This window comes from Aythya ferina (genome assembly GCF_964211825.1).
Source record: "Aythya ferina genome assembly, chromosome: 24".
In the NCBI taxonomy this organism is placed as follows: Eukaryota; Metazoa; Chordata; class Aves; order Anseriformes; family Anatidae; genus Aythya; species Aythya ferina.
In genome coordinates, this window is record NC_140322.1 from 2,408,516 (window position 1) to 2,431,261 (window position 22,746).

Genomic DNA, 22,746 nt, shown 5'->3' on the forward strand with positions numbered 1-22,746 from the left:
ATGCTTGGTTTGTTTAACCTCTTGGTTCCCAATTGAGCACAGAAACTTGGTTTCTATTCTAGTAGTAATTACCTCACATTAGGAATTAATCATCCTTCTAAAAATTGGCAAAGAATAAAAATAGCTTGTAAGGCAAGGGAGCTTTTGGCACATGTACCGCATGTACCACGCTAGTGTTTGGCTAGTAAGTGCTGCGGATCAAAGTAAACTGCAAAGACTCTTAAAGAGCTTAAAGCAAGCGATACTTTAAAGATCTATTTTGGGACCTTCTGAGGACTTACACCTCTTGTTAAAGAGGCTGAACTTTAAAATTGTGTTTTAAAGTGGATCATGTCTATTCTAAAAAGGCTTGTTGTCAAGCTAGCCCAAGGTTGGAGGGAGCAGTTCTCCCTTTCTGCACCTCTGTAATTGCATGACTATAAATGTAGGTATTTACTGTTGGTATTTAGGGGAACTATTTGAAAAAAAAAAATCAGAAAAAAAATGGTGTGTTAAGTTTTTGGACAGTATTTAGCTCTTTGTGCAATATCACATAGCTGTAATTGCGGGCTGCAAGCCACTTGTGCTGTGCTCTGTCAGGTCAACTCTAACCACGTACTTTTTCTTGGAAAATGATTTATCTCAGAAGAGGCACAACCAGGAAGAGCTGTGGTGAGAACTAAATTCTAATGGTACTGGCCTGTTAAAATATCTCAACTTGTATTGAATTCAGGCTTGATAAAGTTAACCTATAGCTGGTATTATGTTGAAGTGTAGCTTGTTCTTGAACCACTGGGTTGTCATAATAATGTCATCCCTGACATTATTATATCAAAGCCCCAGAGGATTTAGTTGGGAGCAGTTTTATGATTTCGGGATGCGATTTAGATCATCTTCATACGATTCAGTTGTTCCTATTACCATTGTTTCTTCTGTTTTGTTTCCATGTTCTGGTTCAGCATGCTAGGTTTTTGATTGGCTTTGGATTGATTTTTGGCTAGCTGACCTTGGAAAAGTTGCCGTTTCCACAGATGTAGTTAGTGAATTAAAAGGAAATATTTATAAATGGGCCTTTCATACATTCTTTCCCAGAAAAATGACCATGCATAGGAGTGAACTTTGCTGTAGCAGTGGTAGTGCTTGTTGATTTCCCCTGGTGCATTTTTTTCTCCCTTAATAGAACAGGAAACATTAACTCTTCTTAATTTCTGCAAACTTTCTTCTGCGGAATGATGTTAAGATATTTTAGTTGAATGGGGATGGCATTGTTAGTACAGTGAAAGGGGAGAAGGGGAACATGTAACATGATCTTAGAAATAAAAACAAGCTTCCCACTTCTGGAAAGTACCAGCCTGTGATGAAGCATGGCCCTGTTTCCTAGCAGCTGCCCCCGTGCTGGGCATTGTGCTGTTCCTCAAAGCGCCCTGGCAGTCGTCGGAGTGCTTGGTAACCATATATGTAATTTGGCTGCGTGGAGCAACTGAAAGTGAAAACAAGTCAGTCCGCTGGAATTTCCTTAAAATGGATACAAAGAGAAGGGCTCAATCGGTTGTGTTTACATAGCTGAATGCCTCTATTTTAAAAAAGGAGGTGAAAAAAGGGATAAAATTCTACTAATAAATTCCCCTCTTAATTTTTTTTCTGGTTGCAATTCATCAGTTGCTTTTGCTGCAAATTGTTGGTACCAATTCAGTGCTCAGCTGATGCAGATTCAGTCTTCGCAATCCTCTCCTCGTTCCCAGAGCAGTGCTGCCTTCCTCCTGTTCCAGAATGTGGGGAGCGAACACTGCAGAGTGTTTGCTTCACAGATGCTCAGCTTCTGGCAGTTTGTTTTCCTCCTGTCTCTGTTCACTTTAGGATTTGAGATGCTTTTTGGCCGTTTAAATAATTAAAGTAACTCAGCATAACCTCTGGACCGTCACAGCTACCATCGATCTTCAGTTTTCAACGACCTCACGGATTTGAACAGTGTTACTTTATTCCCTCCTAGGGCAGCAGAGGCTAAGGACTCCTGCTTACTTAAATGAGCAGATTCTTAAGTGGTCTCAAAGCCGCAGACAGGCACGGTTTTCACAGGAACTGCTTTGGGGTCGTGGTTTCTCAAAAGTGTATTGAAAAGGGCAATTTAAGGAATTCCTGACAGCAGCTCTTTGGTTAACACAACACTTGCTGGAACTATCATCCCTTTGAAGGACTGAATGGTTAGCGACTCCTTCCCAGCAGACCTTTTCACCACGTTGTTGGCATTATCACCCTCTTATCCTTCCTTGATAGTTTCTAAATACCAGTTAAATAATAGCATTTAGGCTCAGTTGAAGTCCAAACCAGCTTGACCTTGAGCATCTTCAAGTCGGAAACGTTGCCATCAGCGAGGCCAGTTGTTCTGCGGGCTGCTGTGAGTCGCAGTGCTCTGTCCCTCCTGTCTTACACTGAGAAAATACATCTGCCTGAACCCAGAAGCAGAGAAATCTGTTGTCAGGACCAGAAGCAGAAATAGTCCTCACTTGTTTTTTTGTTCTGCCTTCGCTGCGGTACTGTAGGACGGAAAAATCACACAAACTGCATCCTGAAAGAGTGGGCGCACAAACCATGGCTGGCACTTCGGTGTCCGGGCCTGCCGGGCGTCTCTGCTCGGCGGAGGTGTGAGATTGATGGAGTGCAGTTGCTGCCTGCCATGCCTGGGAAGGGCTGGAGGGCGAAGGGGAGGACAGGGCAGCTGCAGCTGGCTTAGCAGAGAGCCAGGCAGCGTGCTGGCGAAATCCAGCAATATTCATGGAGTGTGATTGAATTGCAGAGCTGTTCTACTTCCTTGTGATAAGGCTTGCCGGCTAAAATTCAGCCTTTCTATCTTCTTCTGATAAAGCTAGGAATATGATTTATTTATTAAATCGGGAACCTGTCGTAGATTGAACTGGGAACTGTTGGGCTCCGAGGGTGATTTTTGCAGTGGTATACCTGAAACCGTGACAGCTCAGGATTCTTTTCCATAACTGTGTGTAGGAGCTGCTGTTTCTTTCCAACAGACACTGGGCTCGCTTTGCCGTGGCTGTAGCTGTGCAGCGTGCACGGTACCAGCAGCTTGCCTTTGTGCTTTCAGAGCCTGTATCGCAGCTGTCCACCGACTGCGCCTCCAGCAGGGATCCGGTGACAGGAGAGATGCCGCTTGGGTTCAGTAAAGCCGGCTGATTGCAGTCTGTTCTGAGAACCCTGATTGCCACGGGAGGGTGTACGTTAAAAACACTGGTTAGACTTTCACTGAATGATCTTCTGGGGATCTCACATGTATTTTGAGCTTCCTTAAGTTCCTTGAGAGGAGGATGTATCACGATTAAAGCTGAAGTGCTGATAACACACTAACAGTAAGTAGGCACTAATAAAAAGCCAGCTCTCAGTTAAGCATGCGGTAAGTTTATTCAGTAATAGATTTTTATGAAAACAGTCGCAGTTGCAGTTTCTGCTTGATCAAAAGAACCTAAAATTCCACCTCTGGATTTACTACACTGCACCTGGAAAAACAAAGACGTTTAAATCTTTTCTAGGCACAACCTCTACCTGGAGCTGGGATAACGTAGTGGAGGCTGATCTGGAGCAGATTCTGGAGAAATCTGTTGGAGGGAAACAAAGAAAAAAATAGAGTAGCAAGTTGCCTTTTAGTGCACCAATTAAAACAGATCAGATTTCCTCGCGGTGTTACTGGCAGCCTCCATGTGGGGGTTGCTTCATGTGAGGGTTGGTTCTGACTGCTCGCCTGACTCAGATTGCAGTCGGACGGATCTGCAGAGAAATGAATCAAACATGGTCAAGTACATACGATGATCGGTCCAGCTCTAACAAGCGCTGCAGAATTACAAGGATTGCTTGCTAGCACCGGGGATGTTCCCTGAGAAACCAAAAATATGTTAAATTGTAATCTGGAAGCTACGGAGAGTTTTCTTCTCCTGAAGTATCATTTTTCATGCACTATGTGTAAAGTTCCAAAGCATGAATGAAGCTGTCTGCAGATCCCCTTTCAGTGATAAGTCAGGATAAAAGTGGCTTTTTTCAGTAACTGTAATTTTGCTGTTGAACATGTGTATGTACAAGCAGATCTGGAAATCTGTCATTGCACCATTTTCCCCCCTTTGTCCAAATTATGTATGCAACACTGTACCAACTTCGGGACTTTTTATTAATGTAATTTCTTGGAAGAGATTTAAAGCACAAAGGTTTATGAAAGGATGTTCCTGTATGCCAGGTAAATATAAATGTTTCCTGGAAAGCCAATCCATTGCTTCCCTCCGGTCTGTGCTTTGTTTTTTTTTTAACGAACTAATGTCTTTATTTTAATTTGCTTTGCTGCTGGATCAGTTCCTCGGTCTGATTCATCAGCACAGGAAGGGGCTGAAGGGATTCGATGGGACCTCTCTTTATGGTTTGTGGTTTGGTGACGGTACCACATGCAGTGCACATTGAACTGTAACTCAGCTCTTCTGCTTCCCAATTGCCTTAGCCTGATCCAGCTGCCTCGCTGCTGAAAGCAGTGCTCCTGTCTAGCCAGAAATTTGTCTGCTCCTCTGTGTTGGACCTGGGATTTCCGTGGTGAGGAGGTTGGTTGGGTTGGTGCGTTGATCTCCTTGAAGTGTCAGGGATTATGTTTTTTTTTGGTGTTAGTTTTCAGGTGGATTAGTGAGCTGATACAACTCTCCGGGTGCTTGTGCTGTTGTATGATCCAAGCCAAGGGAAACAGCAGGAGCTCTGACCACACCACAGCGCGGTGTTGGGTGTCCTGATGGGATTTCAGTCTGCTTAGAGAGCAACGTGCTGAGAGGGAAGCACCTGCTGAAACCTGTCCAAAACCATCACTTGCTTTTCATGCAAAAATTGTGGTATACGATGAAGTATGGTCATCGAGTAGTCTTGTTTCCCTTTGTGTGAAGGAAGTAATTCATGTGGTGGGGTGAAATTGGTGGCCTGTTAACAGCAGAAGCAATTTGTTCAGTATTTGTAAATGGAACTTGGTTAATATGAGCAGTTTTTCTTCTCAGCTTCATCCGCTGCCTGTGGAACTGCACAGTTCAGATCTTGACCCTGCCCGCTGGTGTGGAATAGCTGAGGATCCAGACAGCAGCTCCCAGTAGCATGGCTCCCCTTCCCACCTGCTGCTGCTCCTGCTTCTAGGAAGGGAAACAGAGCCTGGAAACGTAACCTGAGGGGGAGGGAGCACAGTTCCCTTCCTCTCCTCCAAGCCAGGGGCCAAAGCCTTTTCCATTTCAGCTGCAGCACTAAACTGAAACCAAGGGGGAATCTGAAGCTGGAGCATATTTCGCAGCACGATCAACTTTTGAATTGTAAGGAATTTTGTTTGTGGCTGGATACAGAAATTAAATAGGTCAGCTATTCCTACAGTTTCAAAGCACTGCAAGTGCAGAACAGAAACGGCACGAGCTCGTCTGATCTGTCACTCTGGTATGTTAGGTTTGCTCCCAGCCCTTCGTGGAAAGGAGGTCACAAAACGTGGTTGTTCGTACCGTGCAGGGGAAAGTTTGTGAAGGTCCCTGTCGGAAGCTCCCTGACAAAAAAAAAATCTGACCAGTTGAAAGAAACACAGCAGTTTTAATTCTACCAAGATCTGTCCCAACCTCCAAATGTAAACCGTATGCTCTGACTCCTTTTAGGAGTTTAACGACTCCTGTGGGTTCTTCTGTCCTGAATACTCCTGAATATTTTTCTTTCCCTGGAGGTAAGAGGTGATGAAAATCCTTTAGAAAATCTTGCATCTCAATATAAAGTTTTGCTTAACAAGCTGACAGTTCAGGTGGTGTAACTGAAAGGATTATCTGCTCAGACTGTATGCCCTGAAAACACCTTTTAAGGGACTCTTGAACCTTTACCTGCTTACACTTCTGAAAATAACACGGAAAATTCTTATGCGGTGGCTACTTTGAGTCACTTAATGCTACAACATACTTACTGTCTTCTGTCTTTAGTATTTGAATGACTCTGAATATTTGGAAGGACAGCTAAACTATTTGGGCTGCACTAAAACTCCCCACTGGATGATGCACTGATCATAACTGCATGAACTGCACAGACAGACAGGACGTGTCTTGGATTTGACCTGAGTGGTCGTAGCTAGACAGATCTGCGCAAAAAATGTTATTAATTTATCTTGGATTATTGTTTTTGTTTGTGATTCCTTCCAAAAATCAGAGAAGAGTCTGGGGGGATGAGAGAGGTTGGCGGATAAGCTTTATTTTATTTCTTCAGCCTGCCAGATGCTGCCTGTTCTTTCAGGCCTACAACGTGGCTTCATTTTTCAAAGATTATTTTGCTGTTTCCTTTAGGTGTAACTGACCGGGTGCTTGCAAAGATGTCTAAAACCAACAAATCAAAGTCTGGATCCCGTTCTTCTCGTTCAAGATCCGGATCGAGATCCCGCTCACGTTCCTTCTCCAAATCTCGCTCGCGTTCTCGTTCTGTCTCACGATCAAGAAAACGCAGGCTTAGGTAAGTGTGCGCAGCTCTGAAGTCTGGGTGTGACTGTGTTTTTTCCTCTGTCCTGTTCAGGTGGTTTGTCACTTAGTTCTTTTCTATATAAAGCCTTTGATTAGATTCTAAGGACAGATAATATCCTGTGCCTTAGGTTGTTTCCTGCCAACCTGTACTGTTTGGAAGTATTTTCAGTGGACTAGGACAAGAAACTGGGACTGGTTCTTAGTATTGTCAAGTGACTTGAACTCTTAATCTGGTTCCTGTAGCAAGTCTTAGTGAACAGCAATTTTACTTTTCTTTTTAGATCTCCTTTCCCTGATAAGAGTGCTAGCAGGTACAGTACAGATAGATCAGAAGGTGGATTTGTCAGGGATACAGTCTGCAGTGAAGTTGGTGCAGCTGCCTCACAGCAGGCCCTAAGAGAAGATGTCTGTACTTTCCCTCTTCCTAAAAGGTATTCGTAGAAGCCCATGCCAAAAGGTGTTTTTCCGTGTTCTTCTGCAGTTCTTAATTACTGCCATATGTAATGTGGTGGCATTAGGAAAAGCACAGTGGTCTAACCACACGCAGTCTCTGTGAAGATCCAGTTTCCTGTATTAAAAGGTGGTCGTGGTTAAAGATGATGTTTGAAGTTGCCAAAGCAGGGCAAAGTACAAAAAAACTTGGCATTTTATCATGACTGGCAATCTGTGTACGCAGAATAATTTCAGCAGGTTTGAAATGCTGTCGGTCAGACGTGCCTCACTGCTCTGAGTGCGAGTTTGAGTGTGGGTTCCATAGAGCAGGGAAGGAGAGTCGGAAAGGTTCGTAGCAAAGCGTGCTCCTTTGTTTTGTGAAACATCTTGGGCTTTTTTAAGCTTTTAATGTAATTGATCCCAGGCTTGAGGGGCCTTTGCAGATGTTGCTTGCTTTCTCCCTTGGAAATGAATTCAGGCGAGTATGATGTCAATTAGCAGATGCTGCTGTGAAAGATAGGGGCAATTTTTGTGTTGCTGTTTCCCTGCCCCTCCTGTCAATGTACAGGAGTCAGTAAAAACAAAATTCTAGTTCTGGATGGACAAAGTAGAAGTTAATTTCACTGCAGTTAACTTTGAGAAATCGCTAATGTGCACAGTAATTGTTCTTACCTCCCTGAATTGATTCTAATCTGGCCACTTAAAGGCTCATTTCTTCCCTGGCTATCGGGATATCTGCTTTTTTCCTTTTCTTTTAGCTGAGCATTTAGCTGTATCTGGCAAAGACGTTCTAGTTGGACCGGGTGTAATGATGTTTAGCTGCTTTTTCAGTGATCTCAAATGAATAACACTTACTCTGAAAATCATTAGGCTGTAAACACATGCAACTGTTAACAATTAGAGATTTTTAAAATACAGAGGCCATAATAAACATCCAGTTGGAGAGAGGAGGACATGACAAAACTAAGTTAGAGGCGGAGACTTCAGTCGAACCAAGTTCTTTGCAGAAGGAAGCTGGAATGCTGGAAAATACGTTGTCATTTGAGATTATCTGCCTTGCTGTGAAGGAACTTTGACAGTTGAAAACAAAGGCACCCTGTACAAACATGATTGCTTCCTCTGTGCTGCTGCTGAAGCCACTTCTGCTTTGTAAATAACTTTCTTTTTTTTGGAAAAAGAATCGATATGGAGGGGCTTAGTACAGGCAAGTCATCTTGTATGGCATTAGGATATTCTCTGAGGTAGGTTTAATGGGGTGTCGTGGCACAGAAATCTCTTACTGTGTACCTGAGCATACGTCGTGGAAATTATTTTACTCTTTCTTCTGGAGGCTTACTGTTTTTTCCAAGTTGCATTGCTCTCTTGGAGTCTGCCTACTGTTTTTTGCTTTCTTTACGACTTTTTCATTTTAAACTATTGCAAAATGGTGCGTGCTTTAGAGCTGCAGCAGCGTGTTAGCTGCTTAGCTACAGGGGGTAGCAAGGTTGGGAAAATTATTATTACTGGTGGCATTCATTTTGCACGGAACTTACTGTATTTTTCTAAAAGGATGTATTGTATATAGTCTCTGCAACTTCTGGAGTGAAATCTTCTTGCTGTAAACCTCTCCGAAATGATAGAATAGATTTTGGAAGCAGCATACAACAGGTCCCTGGCTGGTAATTAGTAACAAATCCTGCAGTTTTCTGGAAGACGGGAGCGTCCTCAGTGCTTGTGACTAGGGTTCCTTATAAATTGTTCTTGCTGTGTCTGTGCTTTTCTTCCTTATCGTTATTTGAACGAGGAAGTCTCAGGTAAGTTGCATAGACTTTCTTGTCGTTTGAGGTAAAGGATGAAGTCTGTTAAAAGTATCATTAATTTGTTTGATAGCAATGCCTGTAATGTATTTGAGAGGTGGAAAAAATAGAAATAAAATGCATTTCTTGCTGCCTGCACGTACTTCAATGTTTTGGGACTTCTAATGGCAGCTTTGCATTTCATTGCCTTGCGTATGGTGGTTTGGGATGTGAACAGAGAGGGGGCAGCAGAGGGTTGTGTATTGCTGCTCTGTAGAAGACAGAGGTGTCTATAGGAGTGTGTGTTATATAGGGGCTGTATGGGTCTCTTAACATAGCAAGGGAGTGTAGAAATGGTTTCAACAAATATTATTTACTTAAATTTCACTTTAAAAGATATTTCTTATTTAAATCTACTGGTTTGGACACTTTATCTGTTTTAAAAGTACAAAGTTGCTGAAATCTCAGACGTTAAACAGAATTTTGTGTTTTTCCAACAGCTGGGAAATACTTGCTCTAAAGCTGGCACTTAAACCTGAGCTACACTGGGGCTTTTGAGCAGTTACACAGCAGCAGTTCCAACATTTTAACGGGAGAGACTGTTGAAACAATTATCCCTTAACGATTTGTCCTTTCAATCAGTCATCTCGCAGGGTTTTTGCTTGTCTTGGATCCGGTTCTGCTCTTTAGACGAGCAGCCGGAGCTTCCATGCCATGAGCAGAGGCAGTGCTGGACGGCGCCATCTCGTGGCATCGGGCTGGAGAGTGGCTGCCTCCCTCTGCAGTCCTGCTCCTTTGCAGTTCCAGCTTCCAAATTGTGGCAACTGGTTCACCTTTTGAAACTTGACCTGCAGAGCAGTGTGCCATCTGCTCCCCTCCTGCTCTCCTCGTGCTGAGGTGTTGCAATTTGTTTAACTTACCTGGCAGAGAAGTGGGATTTCACCTTGATCATCAATATCAAACGTATTTGAGAATGGAGGGACATGGGAGAGGGAAGATGAGGCTCCAAATAAAGTTAAGAATAAACTTTAAAATACTTTTTTTTCTCTTTATCAGTTCTAGGTCTCGTTCAAGATCATATTCTCCATCTCATAACAGGGAAAGGAACCATCCAAGAGTCTATCAGAACCGTGATTTCAGAGGTCATAACAGAGGATACAGGAGACCGTATTATTTCCGTGGCCGAAATCGAGGGTTTTATCCATGGGGCCAGTACAACCGAGGAGGATATGGCAATTACAGGTCTAACTGGCAAAATTACCGCCAAGCGTATAGCCCTCGTAGAGGGAGGTCACGCTCCCGTTCACCCAAGAGGAGGTCTCCTTCACCAAGGTCCAGAAGTCATTCTAGAAATTCCGATAAGTCATCATCTGATCGGTCAAGGAGGTCTTCCTCTTCTCGGTCTTCCTCAAATCACAGCCGAGTTGAGTCTTCCAAGCGTAAATCTGGAAAGGAGAAGAAATCATCTTCCAAGGAGGCCCGGGCATCTCAGGCTGCGGGAGATAATCAAGGGGATGATTCGAAGGAGCAGCCGTTTTCGGGAGCGGCGGCTCAAGATGTCAAGGCATCGGAGGGATCCAAACCATGGCAAGATATGAGCACCTACGGGGCGGGTTCGGCGTCACGAGCAGCCGCGCCTGAGCTTAGCCCGAGGGAGCGCAGTCCTGCGCTGAAAAGCCCTCTGCAGTCGGTTGTGGTGAGGCGGCGTTCTCCTCGGCCGAGCCCGTTGCAGAAGTCGAGCCCTCCGCTTTCCAACCCGTCGCAGCTGAGCTCTTCCCTGCAAAGCAGCACCTCCTTTCAGGCGGGCTCTCACCAGAGCCCGTTTGACCACGGCTCGGCAAGCTTGAGCCCAACGAGGAAGAGCCCTGTGTGCAAAAGCCCAACGCCAATCGGTTCGATTTACAGTACCTCTCAGAAGGAGGAAACCACAGCTCCCGGAGGAGGAGCCTTCTCAAAGAGGCAAGTGACGCGTTTCTCTCTGTGGCAGGGTGTTTTGCCAAGCCAGCTCGCATGTGTAGGCGTCCCCACGAGCACTGCAGCAGTTCTCAGCCTGTCTGCGGGCTCCAGCTGGAACAAGGTGCCCGTGCGTGCAGGGTGCTAGCTAGCTGAGGGCCTGGTACAGCCTCGGTGGTGGAACAAAATGCAGACCTAGCCCCGTGCTGCAGGAAGTTGGGGGTTGTTTTCTGATTTAACTTGCTCCCTGCAAAACTGTTTTTAGCGCATGAACGCTCAGAATGAAGATGTGCCTAGGGAGATTTTCTAGCAGCCTAACAGCGCGCACTGGAAACTTGCAGTTTTAAGTAATTTACTTTTTGGTTAAAGATTCTTTAAGCAGCGTGTTCTTCAATTACATCCGATGTTATAAAATCAAAGTCAGTCTGGCTGCATGGCCTGCTGCAAGCAGCCCAGGGCAGGTGCAGTTCTGAAGCTTGTCCCTGTGTATGTGGGTGGTATGATGAACACCAAAGTCATCACTGAAATTAAGGGATAAGCACCAAAGTCATCACTGAATTAAGACACGACCTTCCATAGGGAAGGAATCAGTTTACCACGTTCCTGTTTACTGGGCTAGTCCACTGCTGATTTCTTCCTTAAGGAGGTGCTTTCTTTTAAAAGGTAGCACAGCATTCACAGGTGCTTTAAGTTTATTCTTTTTAAAGTTATTTTGGACTATCCTGTATCAAGGATGTATGAACTTTAAAAAGGAAAAAAAATATAACTCTGGTTTGGGTTCTCAGAGCATTGAATTAATGTCCTTGGGCATTACTGCTTTCTCCTCAAAGCTGGGGTTTTGCTTAATGATTGCTTTAAAACCTAGTTCTGATGCTTGAAACTAGCTTATGATAAACTGTTGTTCTTACTAAATGTTTTGTCTTCTCCCAGCAAAATATTCCTCCCTGTTAACCTTTTTGCTTTTATTTGTATTTACAGTCTGTCATGAAATATTTAGCTTACCTATGAAACTTGCATCCAAAATTTGAAGTAGCTTTTGAGGCTTTTATTTCCAGTGTGTTGTTTAAAGCAGAACAGCCCAGTTTGAAAGTTTTGATGTGTTGTTCTCCTGAAGCAGGTTTGTAAGTAAATAAACTGATTGGGTAAGATGCTACTACTTTCCTTAAAATGAATCTGTGGGTAAGTGTGTTTTTTTACTTGCTTTTTAAGCCTCATTTCATCAGTTCTGCATATCCATTTTCTTCTGCATTTATTGAATTTATTGAGAAGTATAAGTCTAAATCCAGGCTGGGAAATCTGCTTTACGTTTTAGCTGTTTTAGGGCCTAGAGACAATCTTCTGTACATGCATATCTCGGTGTTCTCTAAAATTTGACTGCTTTCCACTGAAGGATTAACCTCTTTGAGTTTTACTAAGAGAACTGTTGTAATGTCTCCTCTATGAACAGGTATCTGGAAGAGCAGAAGACTGAGAATGGGAAAGACAAAGAGCAGAAAGTAACAAATGTTGAAAAGGAAAAACCTAAAGAAAAAGGGAATTTCTCTGAGTTGGGATCAACAGATGGAAAGGCAAAATCTGATTCCTATGCATCCAAAGCCGACTCCGAGAAGGGATACCGTGGCAGTCAGTCGCCCAAGCGCTACAAGTTCCGGGATGACTTTGACAAGCTAAAGGCACCGGAGTTCCACAAGGAGAGTCACTATGGCAAAGAGGAAACTGATGAGCAGGAAAAGAAAGATAAGGCAAAGGGCCGAAAAGATTCGGAGTTTGATGATGAGCCCAAATTTATGTCTAAAGTGGTAGCAACATCAAGTAAAAGCCAGGAAGAGGAGAGGCAAGGAAAATGGGAAGGCGTGGTGTTCTTGCCACCTGGAAAGGAGAAGCAAAGGAAATCTGATGAAGCAGAGGAGGAAAGCTATTCTGAAAGATCAAAAAAAGAAGAGAGGCCAGCATCCAAGAGAGCTGAATCGGGTCACAGGGGCTTTGTTCCTGAAAAGAATTTTAGAGTGACCACTTATAAAACAAGCCAGGAAAAAAGCTCTTCCCCACCACCAAGGAAGACTTCAGAGGTAAAGGAAAAGCCAGCAACCAAAGGAGATGGGCTAGCTCCTGGCAAATCCTCCTTTTCCATTACTCGTGAGGCCCAGGTCAATATTCGAATGGATTCCTTTGACGAAGATCTTGCACGGTGCGTATTTGCTAGAGTTTTGGGCAGGTTAAATAGTAATACTGGCTGCCTGTTTCTCTTCTTGAGATCTTAAGTTCCTCAACTCTGAGGAAGGCTACGTAATATTGTATCACAATCTGTATTTTTTGGTGTTAGAGATGAAATTTTTTATGGCCTTAGAACGCTTGTGGGATCCCTTTGTGTGGCAGGAGGTCAGAGGGGTTGTCAGGTTAAAAAAAGCTTCTCCTCCTTTTTTTTCTATCTATACATAAGTTCATTTCAGATTGTAAATGCTTCTACGTCAGTTCTTATGCTGCAGCAGCCTCTGGAAAGAGTTGAGTACTTGGTGACTTCTTGCTGCTAGAAGTTTGTGATACAGTAAAACTGCAGTGCTGCTCAAATGACGTTTCTTCTGGAGGGTGTTTACGGTTATTCTCAGCGCAGCATTACTGAAACTCCAGGAAGCTCTGACGGCCACTTAGGCATTGTTTCAAGAAATCTTAAGGCAGTAAAAAGTTGCTGCAGAAAGCACGTTTGTCCAGCAGTAGCCAGTAAATGTTAATATACCACGTGGGATGTTAGAGGTTAATCTCGAATTTAGGAGCAGTAGCAGAGGATTATAGCCAGCTAGTGGGGTGGGAATGAGCTTGTGTTTCATAGCTGTCAGGGTTTAATCTCTGCAGCCCTCCAAGTACAGAGCAACAAGTGATCTGAATTATTACAGTAACCTAGATTAGTGCATTTTAAAGATATTTAAATAAGCAATTTAGTGCATTTAAAATATATTTAAATAAGGAATCAGATCGTGCTATTTAATGTTATTAGATTACTTCATAGTATTATATAAAAATACGTCTGCTTCCAATTTATGAAACAAACTGCTTCCCTTGTTCTATTTCATGTGGTGTGTTTTCTCTAGTCCAAGTGGCATACTGGCTCAGGAACGCAAGCTGTGTCGTGACCTTGTGCATAGCAACAAAAAGGAGCAAGAGTTTCGTTCTATTTTTCATCATATTCAGTCTGCTCAGTCTCAACGGAGTCCTTCTGAACTGTTTGCTCAACACATAGTGACTATAGTCCATCACGTAAGAGGTGGGTCAAAGTCCCTGTATCCTCAGATGAAGGTTCACTCCCCCTGTCCTTGCCCAAACAAGTGATTTTCACGTACACTGGTTAATGCTCAGAGCTGTTCTCCAGCAGATATGCCATAGATGAGGATAGCAGCTGATGATCACGTAGTTATGGAATTATTTAGTTGGGGGTGATTCCTGGAGCCTAGCTCAGCCTCCTGCTCCAAGCAGAGCTAGCATGCAGGTTGGATCAGGTTGCATTGGGTTGTGTCCAGTTGAATTTTGAAGAAAAGAGAGACGCCACTTCCCCTCTGCTCATACATCACATAGTCCAGCACCCCAAACCATCCTGATAAATTTCTACATTAGCCAGTTCTGAGCTCTGTTGCACCAGACAGCCTAAAAGTCTAGCTTTATCCAGAGACAGTCTTGCAAGTACCAGCTGCCTGTACACCCACCTCACCATTTACATTAAAAAAAAAATTTTCTGGAAAGGCGGAAGAGGTGTTCTTGCTTTTACCTGAACAAAATTCAGGGAAACTGTGACTTAGAATTTGTATATTCTATTGATTCGTGTATATTTACCTAAATCGTGTCTGTAAAGTGAGTTCACATGCCATTAATTTCAAGAGTAAGTTACCCAAGTGAATTGTTAATTTCAAGAGTGAAGTTGAAATTTCTCAGCAGTGTAGAGTTGCTCATCTGTGTGCTTCATGTGTCCTGCAACTGAATTTGACCAAGCTGTGGGACTGACGTGTTCTTTCTGTTTACAAAAATATTAATATTGTATTAATATTGTGGTGTTGTTTGCTCAACCACCCCACAGAGCATCACTTTGGATCTTCAGGAATGACACTGAATGAACGCTTTACCAAATACCTAAAGAAAGGAATGGAACAGGATGCAGCTAAAAACAAAAAGAGCCCTGAAATTCACAGGTTGGTGGCAATGCAGTGAGATTTTGGGTTTCCTTCTCTTAAACTGGAATTCTGGAATAATTCAAGAACAGGAGAGAATGGGCGGATCTCTACCTAGTTAAAAAAGTCATGCAGTATGGCTTGCATGTTAGAGTTGTGTCTAGTCTCCTACCCAGCCTTTAACAAGACAGACTAAGGAAGGTCGTGATTAAATCCTTAAAGGACAGAAGTGATGTCTTGGTGGAAGAGGAGAGGGGATGTCTTAGTCTATCACTTGAATTCCTTACATTTTAGACTTGATATATTTTAGATGGACTTGCAGCCGCTTGCTAATGTTACTTGGTAAGCATATGGGAATATGAAAGCTTAAATAAGTTATGATCATGTATCATTTATAGGCATTTTCATAATGCTATAAAGTTCTGGTTTTAAAAAGACTTGCATTTATGTTTTATCATGTTGCGTTCTTCCTTATATTTTTCTCAGTCCTTTTGTCTACAGCTGAAAGAGTGCTTGGACAGTTATTTATTGAAAAATAGCTTGACATCGACAGACCTGCTCGTGAATCCTAAGCTGCTGTAAAGCAGCTTCAGCAAAAATGGAAAAAATGAGGAGTTTTAAATAGATTTGGAAACATCGGAGTGTCTGCTTTTAAGTGACGTTTAATGTAAAAACTTAATCCTGTTTGTAAGATGACTCTTATCTTTCTTTTAGGAGGATAGATATTTCTCCCAGTACTTTTAGAAAACATGGATTCTCTCAAGAGGAATCGAAAAGTTCCAGAGATCCTGGCTTCAAGGTGAACTGTTACTCTGATTAGTTTAATTCAACAAAATGAGTGCATTGGGCATGAACTTAACAGTGATGTTTTTGTTTAAATTACTCTCTACTTAAGTTTGTGTTTTTCTTTTAAGGATGGGCATAATTCTAAAAATGAACTACAAAGGGTTAATTTTTATTAAAAATGTATCAACAACCTTTGTGAAGTGGTTAGACTATGGTAAATGACCCCAAAGTCAATTGAGGTGAGCTTGAGAAAAAAGAGAGGATTTTTGGAACAAGTGCCCATGATGAGAGAAGAGACTTTTTGTGATATTTTTCTGCTTGTAAGTATTATTAAATCAATTGTATACATGCGATATTTCCAACCATGTTTTCAAAAAGACATGCATGTCAAAAAGAGGAAAGTAAAACTAAATACTTATCTAAACAAGATACACTATTAAGCAGATTATAAATTTTGTTCTAACAACTTACTGTACCATTTCTGTTGATTGCTGTTACTTTAACATTCAGCACCTGTTTGAGTAGATCCAGACCATTTGGAATTTAGTGTGTTAGCTTTTCTGAGTAGATCAGTGTTAAGCCATCGCACGTACTGTAAACGATCATTAAAGTGGCTTAACTTAATGTTTGGGATTTTAAACTTTGTTTATTCACCTTCATACATATTTACGTTGAACGTTGAAGAGATTTTAAACAGTCCTGCTGAAACCTTACTTGTTTCATATTTGTTTTCGATTTTTTCCAAACACACTTGTGGCTTGACATGGACGATGGTGAGATGGATTTGATGGGCCTGAACTCTGAGCATCAGCTTGGCAGAGTGTATTATAAACGTGGTTTCCAAACAGCTCGCCAGCCTTCCGTGAAACAGACGTGCCCTCACAAACCCAAATAGGTGTTTGCTGTACCACATAAGGGAGCTGCTGCTGATTTTGTCACTTATCTGTCATCCATCGTGTTGGGAGCAGTTTTATTCTCAGAGTAGAAATTAAAGCTCTTTGCCTGGGGAAAGTAGAAGAGCAAAAAAAAAACAAAAACCAAAAACAAAACAAAACGTCTGCTCCCACTCCTGCGTTATTTGACATTTTTATTTAAACAAAAAAGTTTTTAATAACTCATGTAAGTAAAAAATTTAATAGCTAGAGAATTACTAATCCTTTTGTATTTAATTCAAGACGATTAATCTGATTTATGTTGCATATCAAGTAATACAGTTCCCAAGATAAGTAAATGAAGTGTAAATGTGTAAATGAAGTAGCAATCTCTGGACGCAACTGTGGAGGCTGTATGTTGCTAGCTGCATTGTGTGCACAGGCTTCCCACTAAAGAACCGCTGTTAAATGTGTGTCAAAACCACAGCCACTGTCAGTTTGCTGCTCTTGTGTGCAGGCAGAGCAGAAGTTCATCGAAGAGTCATGGGTCTTAAAACATACACAGTAATATAACTTCATGTTTTCTAGAGAAAATCATTTAAGCAGCAATTTCAATAGAACTCAAGCATAAGTAGATTTTTTTAGTTAGCTATTTAAAAGTAAAAATCTAGTTCTGTTTTTCGTGCAGCTTTTTTTTCTTTGTGAAATGCCGGGTAGCTGGCATTAGTAGACTTGCTAGGCTTAAGTGGAGAAACACATGCCATCTGTGGTGACTTCTGGTCGAGGGGCAAGCAGTGCTGTAGGTGATACCTGCCACAGAGCAAATCTTCTTGACAGATGTGTTAAAGATCAGTGGGGTGCTGATATTCCTCCTAAGAACCTTGATCACTGCATTTTGGTGGCCTCTGTCTCTTAAAGCTTTGATTAGCAATCACTGTCTTAGCTCTTTGCCACTTGGAGACACCTTTTGCTTCTCAAGTTTTCAGACCTGGTGATTAAAAATTCCTTCCATGCTGCTAGATGATTCGTCAGCAGGGTAGTGAGCGTGCTGCTGTTCGGTGACAAGTGTCCACAGGCTGCTAGGACTGCAGCATGCCAAAAATGCCTGACACACAATCAGATGGATTAGATTTCCAAGTTGTTCTCATCTCACTGGCTGTGGTGTATGCAATAAGTGTCAGCCTCTGTGTTTCTCCCTCCCTATTGCCAGGCTGTTCTAATGCTGTTTAAAAGAAATTAGAAGTTAAAAACAGTGCTCTTGACGTAGGAAAATTGAAATCTGTGCATTATTTTACATCTTAAAATGGATTAAGTATCGATTAGCATTCAGATAAATTCCTGTCCTCCAGAAGTCTGTGCAGTCAGTAGCAAAGTAATGGTGCTGAAGTAGCGTGCTGTAAACCTTTGTGTTAAACTCTCTCCTTCCCTGCACTTGTAGGCTGAAGGGAAATATAAGGACGACCCTGTTGACCTGCGCCTTGATATCGAACGCCGTAAAAAACATAAGGAAAGAGATCTTAAACGCGATAAATCCAGAGAATCAGTGGACTCGAGAGATTCAAGTCACTCAAGGGAAAGATCAACTGAGAAAACGGAGAAATCTCACAAAGGCTCAAAGAAAAAGTATGTAGGAAACCTAATAGCCATTTCCTTCTGCATTTCATATTTCTGCTATTAAAGTTGGAGACAACATCACGTATATATAGTTGTACACCTGTTGACATAACTGCTGCAGTGGCGTGAATTATTCCTCTGCGTGTCTTCTCGATACCATTATATCTGTCTGAAACGATAAATAACTGTTAAAGGTAAATGAGAAGGCTTCGTATGTCAGAATGGGTGAGTCACTTTTTCTTCTTGTTCCAGTTACAGAAAAAACAGCAATGTTTAAATGACTTCTTTAGGTTTAATCCTTTTCTATTAGCATATTTTTTTCCATTTGACTAAAACTGTATTTGTAAATGAATGTCTTCCTCCTAGAAAGGAGACCTAGAGGAGAAGGGAATACTACTGGTGTCAAATTCATGCTTATCTAATAGTTGGAGGTAGAAACACCTTAAAAGCAGCAAGGTTGTGCCAGAGAAGGCTTGGGACCTGTTAGATCTGCATGTTGTAGCTGATCTTGAGTTGTTAATATGGCTTTTCTTTTTCATAGTAGGAGAATGAAAGCATTGCATTGATAGGGGAATGATAAATAATTCTGTAGCAAGCAGGTTACTACTAAGTTCTGAACCCTGTGGTGTCCCCCTGACCCTCATTTCCTATCACTGAAACAGGAAACACCGAAGGGTGCGTGAGAGATCCAGATCCAGCTCATCATCCTCACGATCCTCTCATTCAGTCAAAGCAGAGGAATATCCAGAGGAGACTGAGGAGAGAGAGGAAAGCTCCACAGGCTTTGACAAGTCCCGGCTGGGGACTAAAGAATTCACAGGTCCAAATGAGAGAGGAAGAGCTAGAGGGACCTTTGTAAGTATCCCACCCCGAGTACCAATTGCTAAAGCAGTCAAAAAGCAGCTATTGTGAATTGTTCTTCCACAATTAAAGCATACGGTAAGGGAGAAGCCCCAAAGGTGTGGTCTGGCTGTGGATGATGAGCCAGAATGTGATCACTCTGTATCTCAAGCACTAACCAGGGTGTTGACAATACAGCCTGGGCGGTTGAACTCAAGCTGCATGGAGCAGAATCAAGCCCAGAAGCTTTTGCTCATTAGTAATTGCTGAGCAGCCCTGATGGGCAGCGTAATGTGCATCAGTTGGGTTGGGTTAGGCTACCAAAATGACTCATCTGGTCATAACCCTGCTTATTATTTGCAGTTTCTGTGCCTTAGTTACATACAAGTCTTACAGCTTGGTGCCCCTGAAGTCAGCAGGCAGCTGGGGGGGCACTGCCACCACAATCTTTTTATTTTTCTCCCGTGTTTTGCTGTTGCAGCAGTTCAGAGCAAGGGGGAGAGGATGGGGCAGAGGCAACTTTTCAGGAAACAATAACAGCAACAGCGGTGGCAACAACGACTTCCAGAAGAGAAACAGAGATGAGGAGTGGGATCCAGAGTACACACCGAAGAGCAAGAAGTACTACCTGGTATGTGTCTGAAGCACTAAAACGTGCATAAATCCTCCAGGTATATCTGGCTTAAACGTTTCTAATCTACCAGTTTACAGCTTCATGTGCTGCTTCCTCACCAGAAGCTTATGGCTCACCACTAGAGTTTGTTACTGTTCATTTGAGAATGGTTGGCCAGTAAGTGAAATGAAATCCTGAAGGCTGGTTAAAGACCCCGTGTTTCACAGTAGTGCAGAAAATGCAGCTTAAATCTGTCAGACTGTGTTGCAGATGGCCTACACTCCTTGGGTCTTCCATCCCTGTTTGGAGTTCAGCTTCTGGATGGGTTAGCACTGTTCCTTTTAACTGCTGCTAGGTCTGCCATACTAACAGTCGTTTATCTGGGAGAATCCTGTCTGAATGACCCTTCTTTGAAAAAGGGAAAGTTTAAACACACAAACTTCTTTTTCCCTTCCTGATTTGGGGTACCTGAGTTTTCATTAAATAACGCTGTGTTTCAGTCCTGCAGCTCGAACAAGAAAGCCTTGATCTTACCTTACTTCATTTTTTCTGATCTTGTTGAAGGTAGAAATGTAATTTGTTTTGGTGTCCAGTCTCTAGCCTGCACTTTATGTACAGAAATGGATCAGTTTGAGCCTAGCAGCGTGGTTCATAGCAGCCTGTACCAATTGCAGTGATGGGTTGCCATGCACAAAGAGAGCCTGCGTGGCATTTGTGCATTCCTGCCTTCATCTGCTGTTTTCATCCCCCAAACAAGCCAGTGCTTGTGTTTAGAGGGCAGTACTCACTGTGGCATAAATCTGGTTGGTGCTGCAGGGCTGATATCACCAGGCAGTGTTTTCCTGCTCCTCTCACACCGGGAGCAGTCACAGTCTGTGTCAGCTGCTGTCATTGCCTTCTCCCCATGCAGCATGATGACCGGGAGGGCGAAGGAGCAGAGAAGTGGGTGAACAGAGGCCGTGGTCGGGGTGCCTTCCCCCGAGGACGAGGTCGCTTCATGTTCAGGAAGTCGAGCACCAGCCCCAAGTGGGCTCACGACAAATTCAGCGGCGAAGAAGGAGAAATCGAGGATGACGAAAGCGGAACGGAAAACAGAGAGGAAAAGGACAACTTGCAGTCAACGACTGAGTAGCTGCGGTCTGCGTGTTCCCGGGGAGCCCTGGCAGGAGTGGAGGGGTTCAGCATGCTGGTGATGGAGATTGTCAGGGCGAGCCTGAAGAGCTGAGCAGAGCCCCAGAGAGGAGCTCGGAAATAATCCCGAAGTTAACTGCATTTTCAGAGTTCAGCCTCCCTAAGTGTGGACTAGAACTGATAAATCATATATGCTTGGATCCGCTCATGGAGTATACCTTCCCAAAGACTTACCTTCTGGACTGAATAAGGTCAAGTACTGGGTGAGATCCTAGATTTTCTCTCTTGTCTGTGACCTTATTGAATGGTCGGTTAATTTTTTTTTTTTGGTAACAGGCTTTGAAGACGATGTGGATTTCGGTTTGTGCCCATCTTAACCCAGTAGTCTTGACACTTTTTTTTTGTTTCTCTTTTATAATTTGAAATAGCAAAGGTCGGGATTAACTCGCCAGTTCAAATTTTTCTCCCCTATTGTGTATTCAATTTTTTAAATTCATACTTACTTATTTTAGGCCTTTACGTATGTAGTAACATCAATTAAATGATAATTTTTGGAAACTATTTTTGGTTCTTATAAATAAGAAACAATGAAGCATGTGAATAAACATCTAAATGTTAACTTGTTGGGACCAAACTGCTATGATTTTTTTAAGAACTTTTTTTATGTAACAGTTGTTTTAGGGCCTTTTAAAACCAATTGTTTTCCTTTTATGTTGAAAGTTAAGGAAATTAGCATGGTTTTAAAAAAAAAAAAAAAAATGACACCCTACTTTTCATCACTGTTTGTGTACAGTGTTAGGCCTGGTGTGTGCTGGAGCCCCAAACTGCTTGTAGGCATTTTGTGTATCCTCTTTGCAGCTGGTTGTGAACTCGAGTGCTCTTTCCAAGGTAACATAGTTTTCTAAGAAACTTCAGAATTCTACTAGGTTAAAAAAAAAAAAAAAATATAAAAGGAAAGATGAGAATTTTTCAATATTTTTTATTAATCTTTTTATAAAAAACAAAAGGCAAACCCCTCCTGTGCTGGCTAAGGATGGCCGTTACCATGCATTTCTTTTCATCTTCTACTTTAAACAAAAAAAAAAAAAAAAAAGAAAAAGAAGTACTCTGAAGAAGTTTGCAGACAGTTGTGGCTGGGTCAGTGAGCCTTGGTAGCAGCAGAGGCATGTCCACGCACCGACGCTGAGTGTGCACGTGCTGTAAAGACACCGCTCTCTCTCCCTGTCCTCACCACCTCTGCCTTCCCTCCCCCAGGATTGCTGTGCTCATCCCCCCACACACACCAACTAGCGTTTGGTTTGTTTTGACTTGAACAGTTCCTGTTTAGCAACCCCCCTCGAGTTTGTTTATGCAAATAAAATACAATAAAATGAGTAGTAGGTGTAACTCTGCTTTGTTTTGGGGTCTGAGTCTGGGGCTCCCTCTGCCACCAGCCATTTGCCTTCCGAATTAACTGGTGGAGCCGAGAGAAGCGAAGGGCTTTGGCCAGCCTCAGGGTGGAGCTGCAGAAGTTGCTGGGAAGAGCAGCTTTAAAACATGGTCCCAGAGGAGAAATTGGCTTAGACAGCACTAATAAACAGCAGTAAGGAAAAAGGAAGCTCAGGCTGGGGCCTGTGGGGCTGCCCCACTGCTGAAAAGCAGCAGTTGCAAGCAGTTACTCCCAGCCCAACACTCGAGGTTCCCGTTTTATACAGCTCCCCAGCTAGGGAACTTTGCACGTGGAAGCCAGTGGAAAATCTCATTGCAACAGCCGAGGGCAGGAGCAGATCCCTGGAGTTGGTCCTGCAGGAGCTGTCGGGGCAGTGCCTGTTGGTGACAGCTCTTCCTGCAGCTCCTGGCCCTGGCTGTGTCCTGGTGGGTGCAGGAACCCGGCACGTGGGTGTTTTGTGCCATCAGCCTGACCTGTTTTTAAGGTAGTAGCTAAAAAGCTAATTTGTGTGTGTGCTGCTGTTAGTTGTCCCTTGGGAGCAGCAAACCAAGCAGCTCAGCCCTGGCCAAGACTCTGGGGGCTGTGACAAAGCTGCTGCCTTCCTGCTGCCTTCCAACTGCACTCAGCTCCTTCCTGAAGGACCCCGAGGACGTTCCCTGTGCCACGAGGGCAGG

The 22,746-nt window shown here is 43.0% G+C and overlaps 1 protein-coding gene across 2 annotated transcripts in view; it reads left to right on the top strand.

Moving 5' to 3' along the window:
- The window catches only part of THRAP3 (thyroid hormone receptor associated protein 3), a 32,946-nt gene extending 10,917 nt beyond the window's left edge, over positions 1-22,029 (top strand). Inside the window, exons 4-13 of one of the 2 annotated variants that reach the window (XM_084497166.1) lie at positions 6,303-6,465; positions 9,737-10,639; positions 12,081-12,821; positions 13,720-13,892; positions 14,697-14,808; positions 15,502-15,586; positions 17,884-18,068; positions 18,722-18,914; positions 19,381-19,530; positions 20,423-22,029. In XM_084497166.1, coding sequence (XP_084353292.1) covers positions 6,329-6,465; positions 9,737-10,639; positions 12,081-12,821; positions 13,720-13,892; positions 14,697-14,808; positions 15,502-15,586; positions 17,884-18,068; positions 18,722-18,914; positions 19,381-19,530; positions 20,423-20,644 — 2,901 coding nt within the window. In that variant the 5' untranslated portion in view covers positions 6,303-6,328 and the 3' untranslated portion in view covers positions 20,645-22,029. The remainder of the gene's footprint in view (positions 1-6,302; positions 6,466-9,736; positions 10,640-12,080; positions 12,822-13,719; positions 13,893-14,696; positions 14,809-15,501; positions 15,587-17,883; positions 18,069-18,721; positions 18,915-19,380; positions 19,531-20,422) is intronic. The other variant, XM_084497167.1, reaches the window with a different exon arrangement.
- The last annotated feature ends 717 nt before the right edge of the window (positions 22,030-22,746 follow it).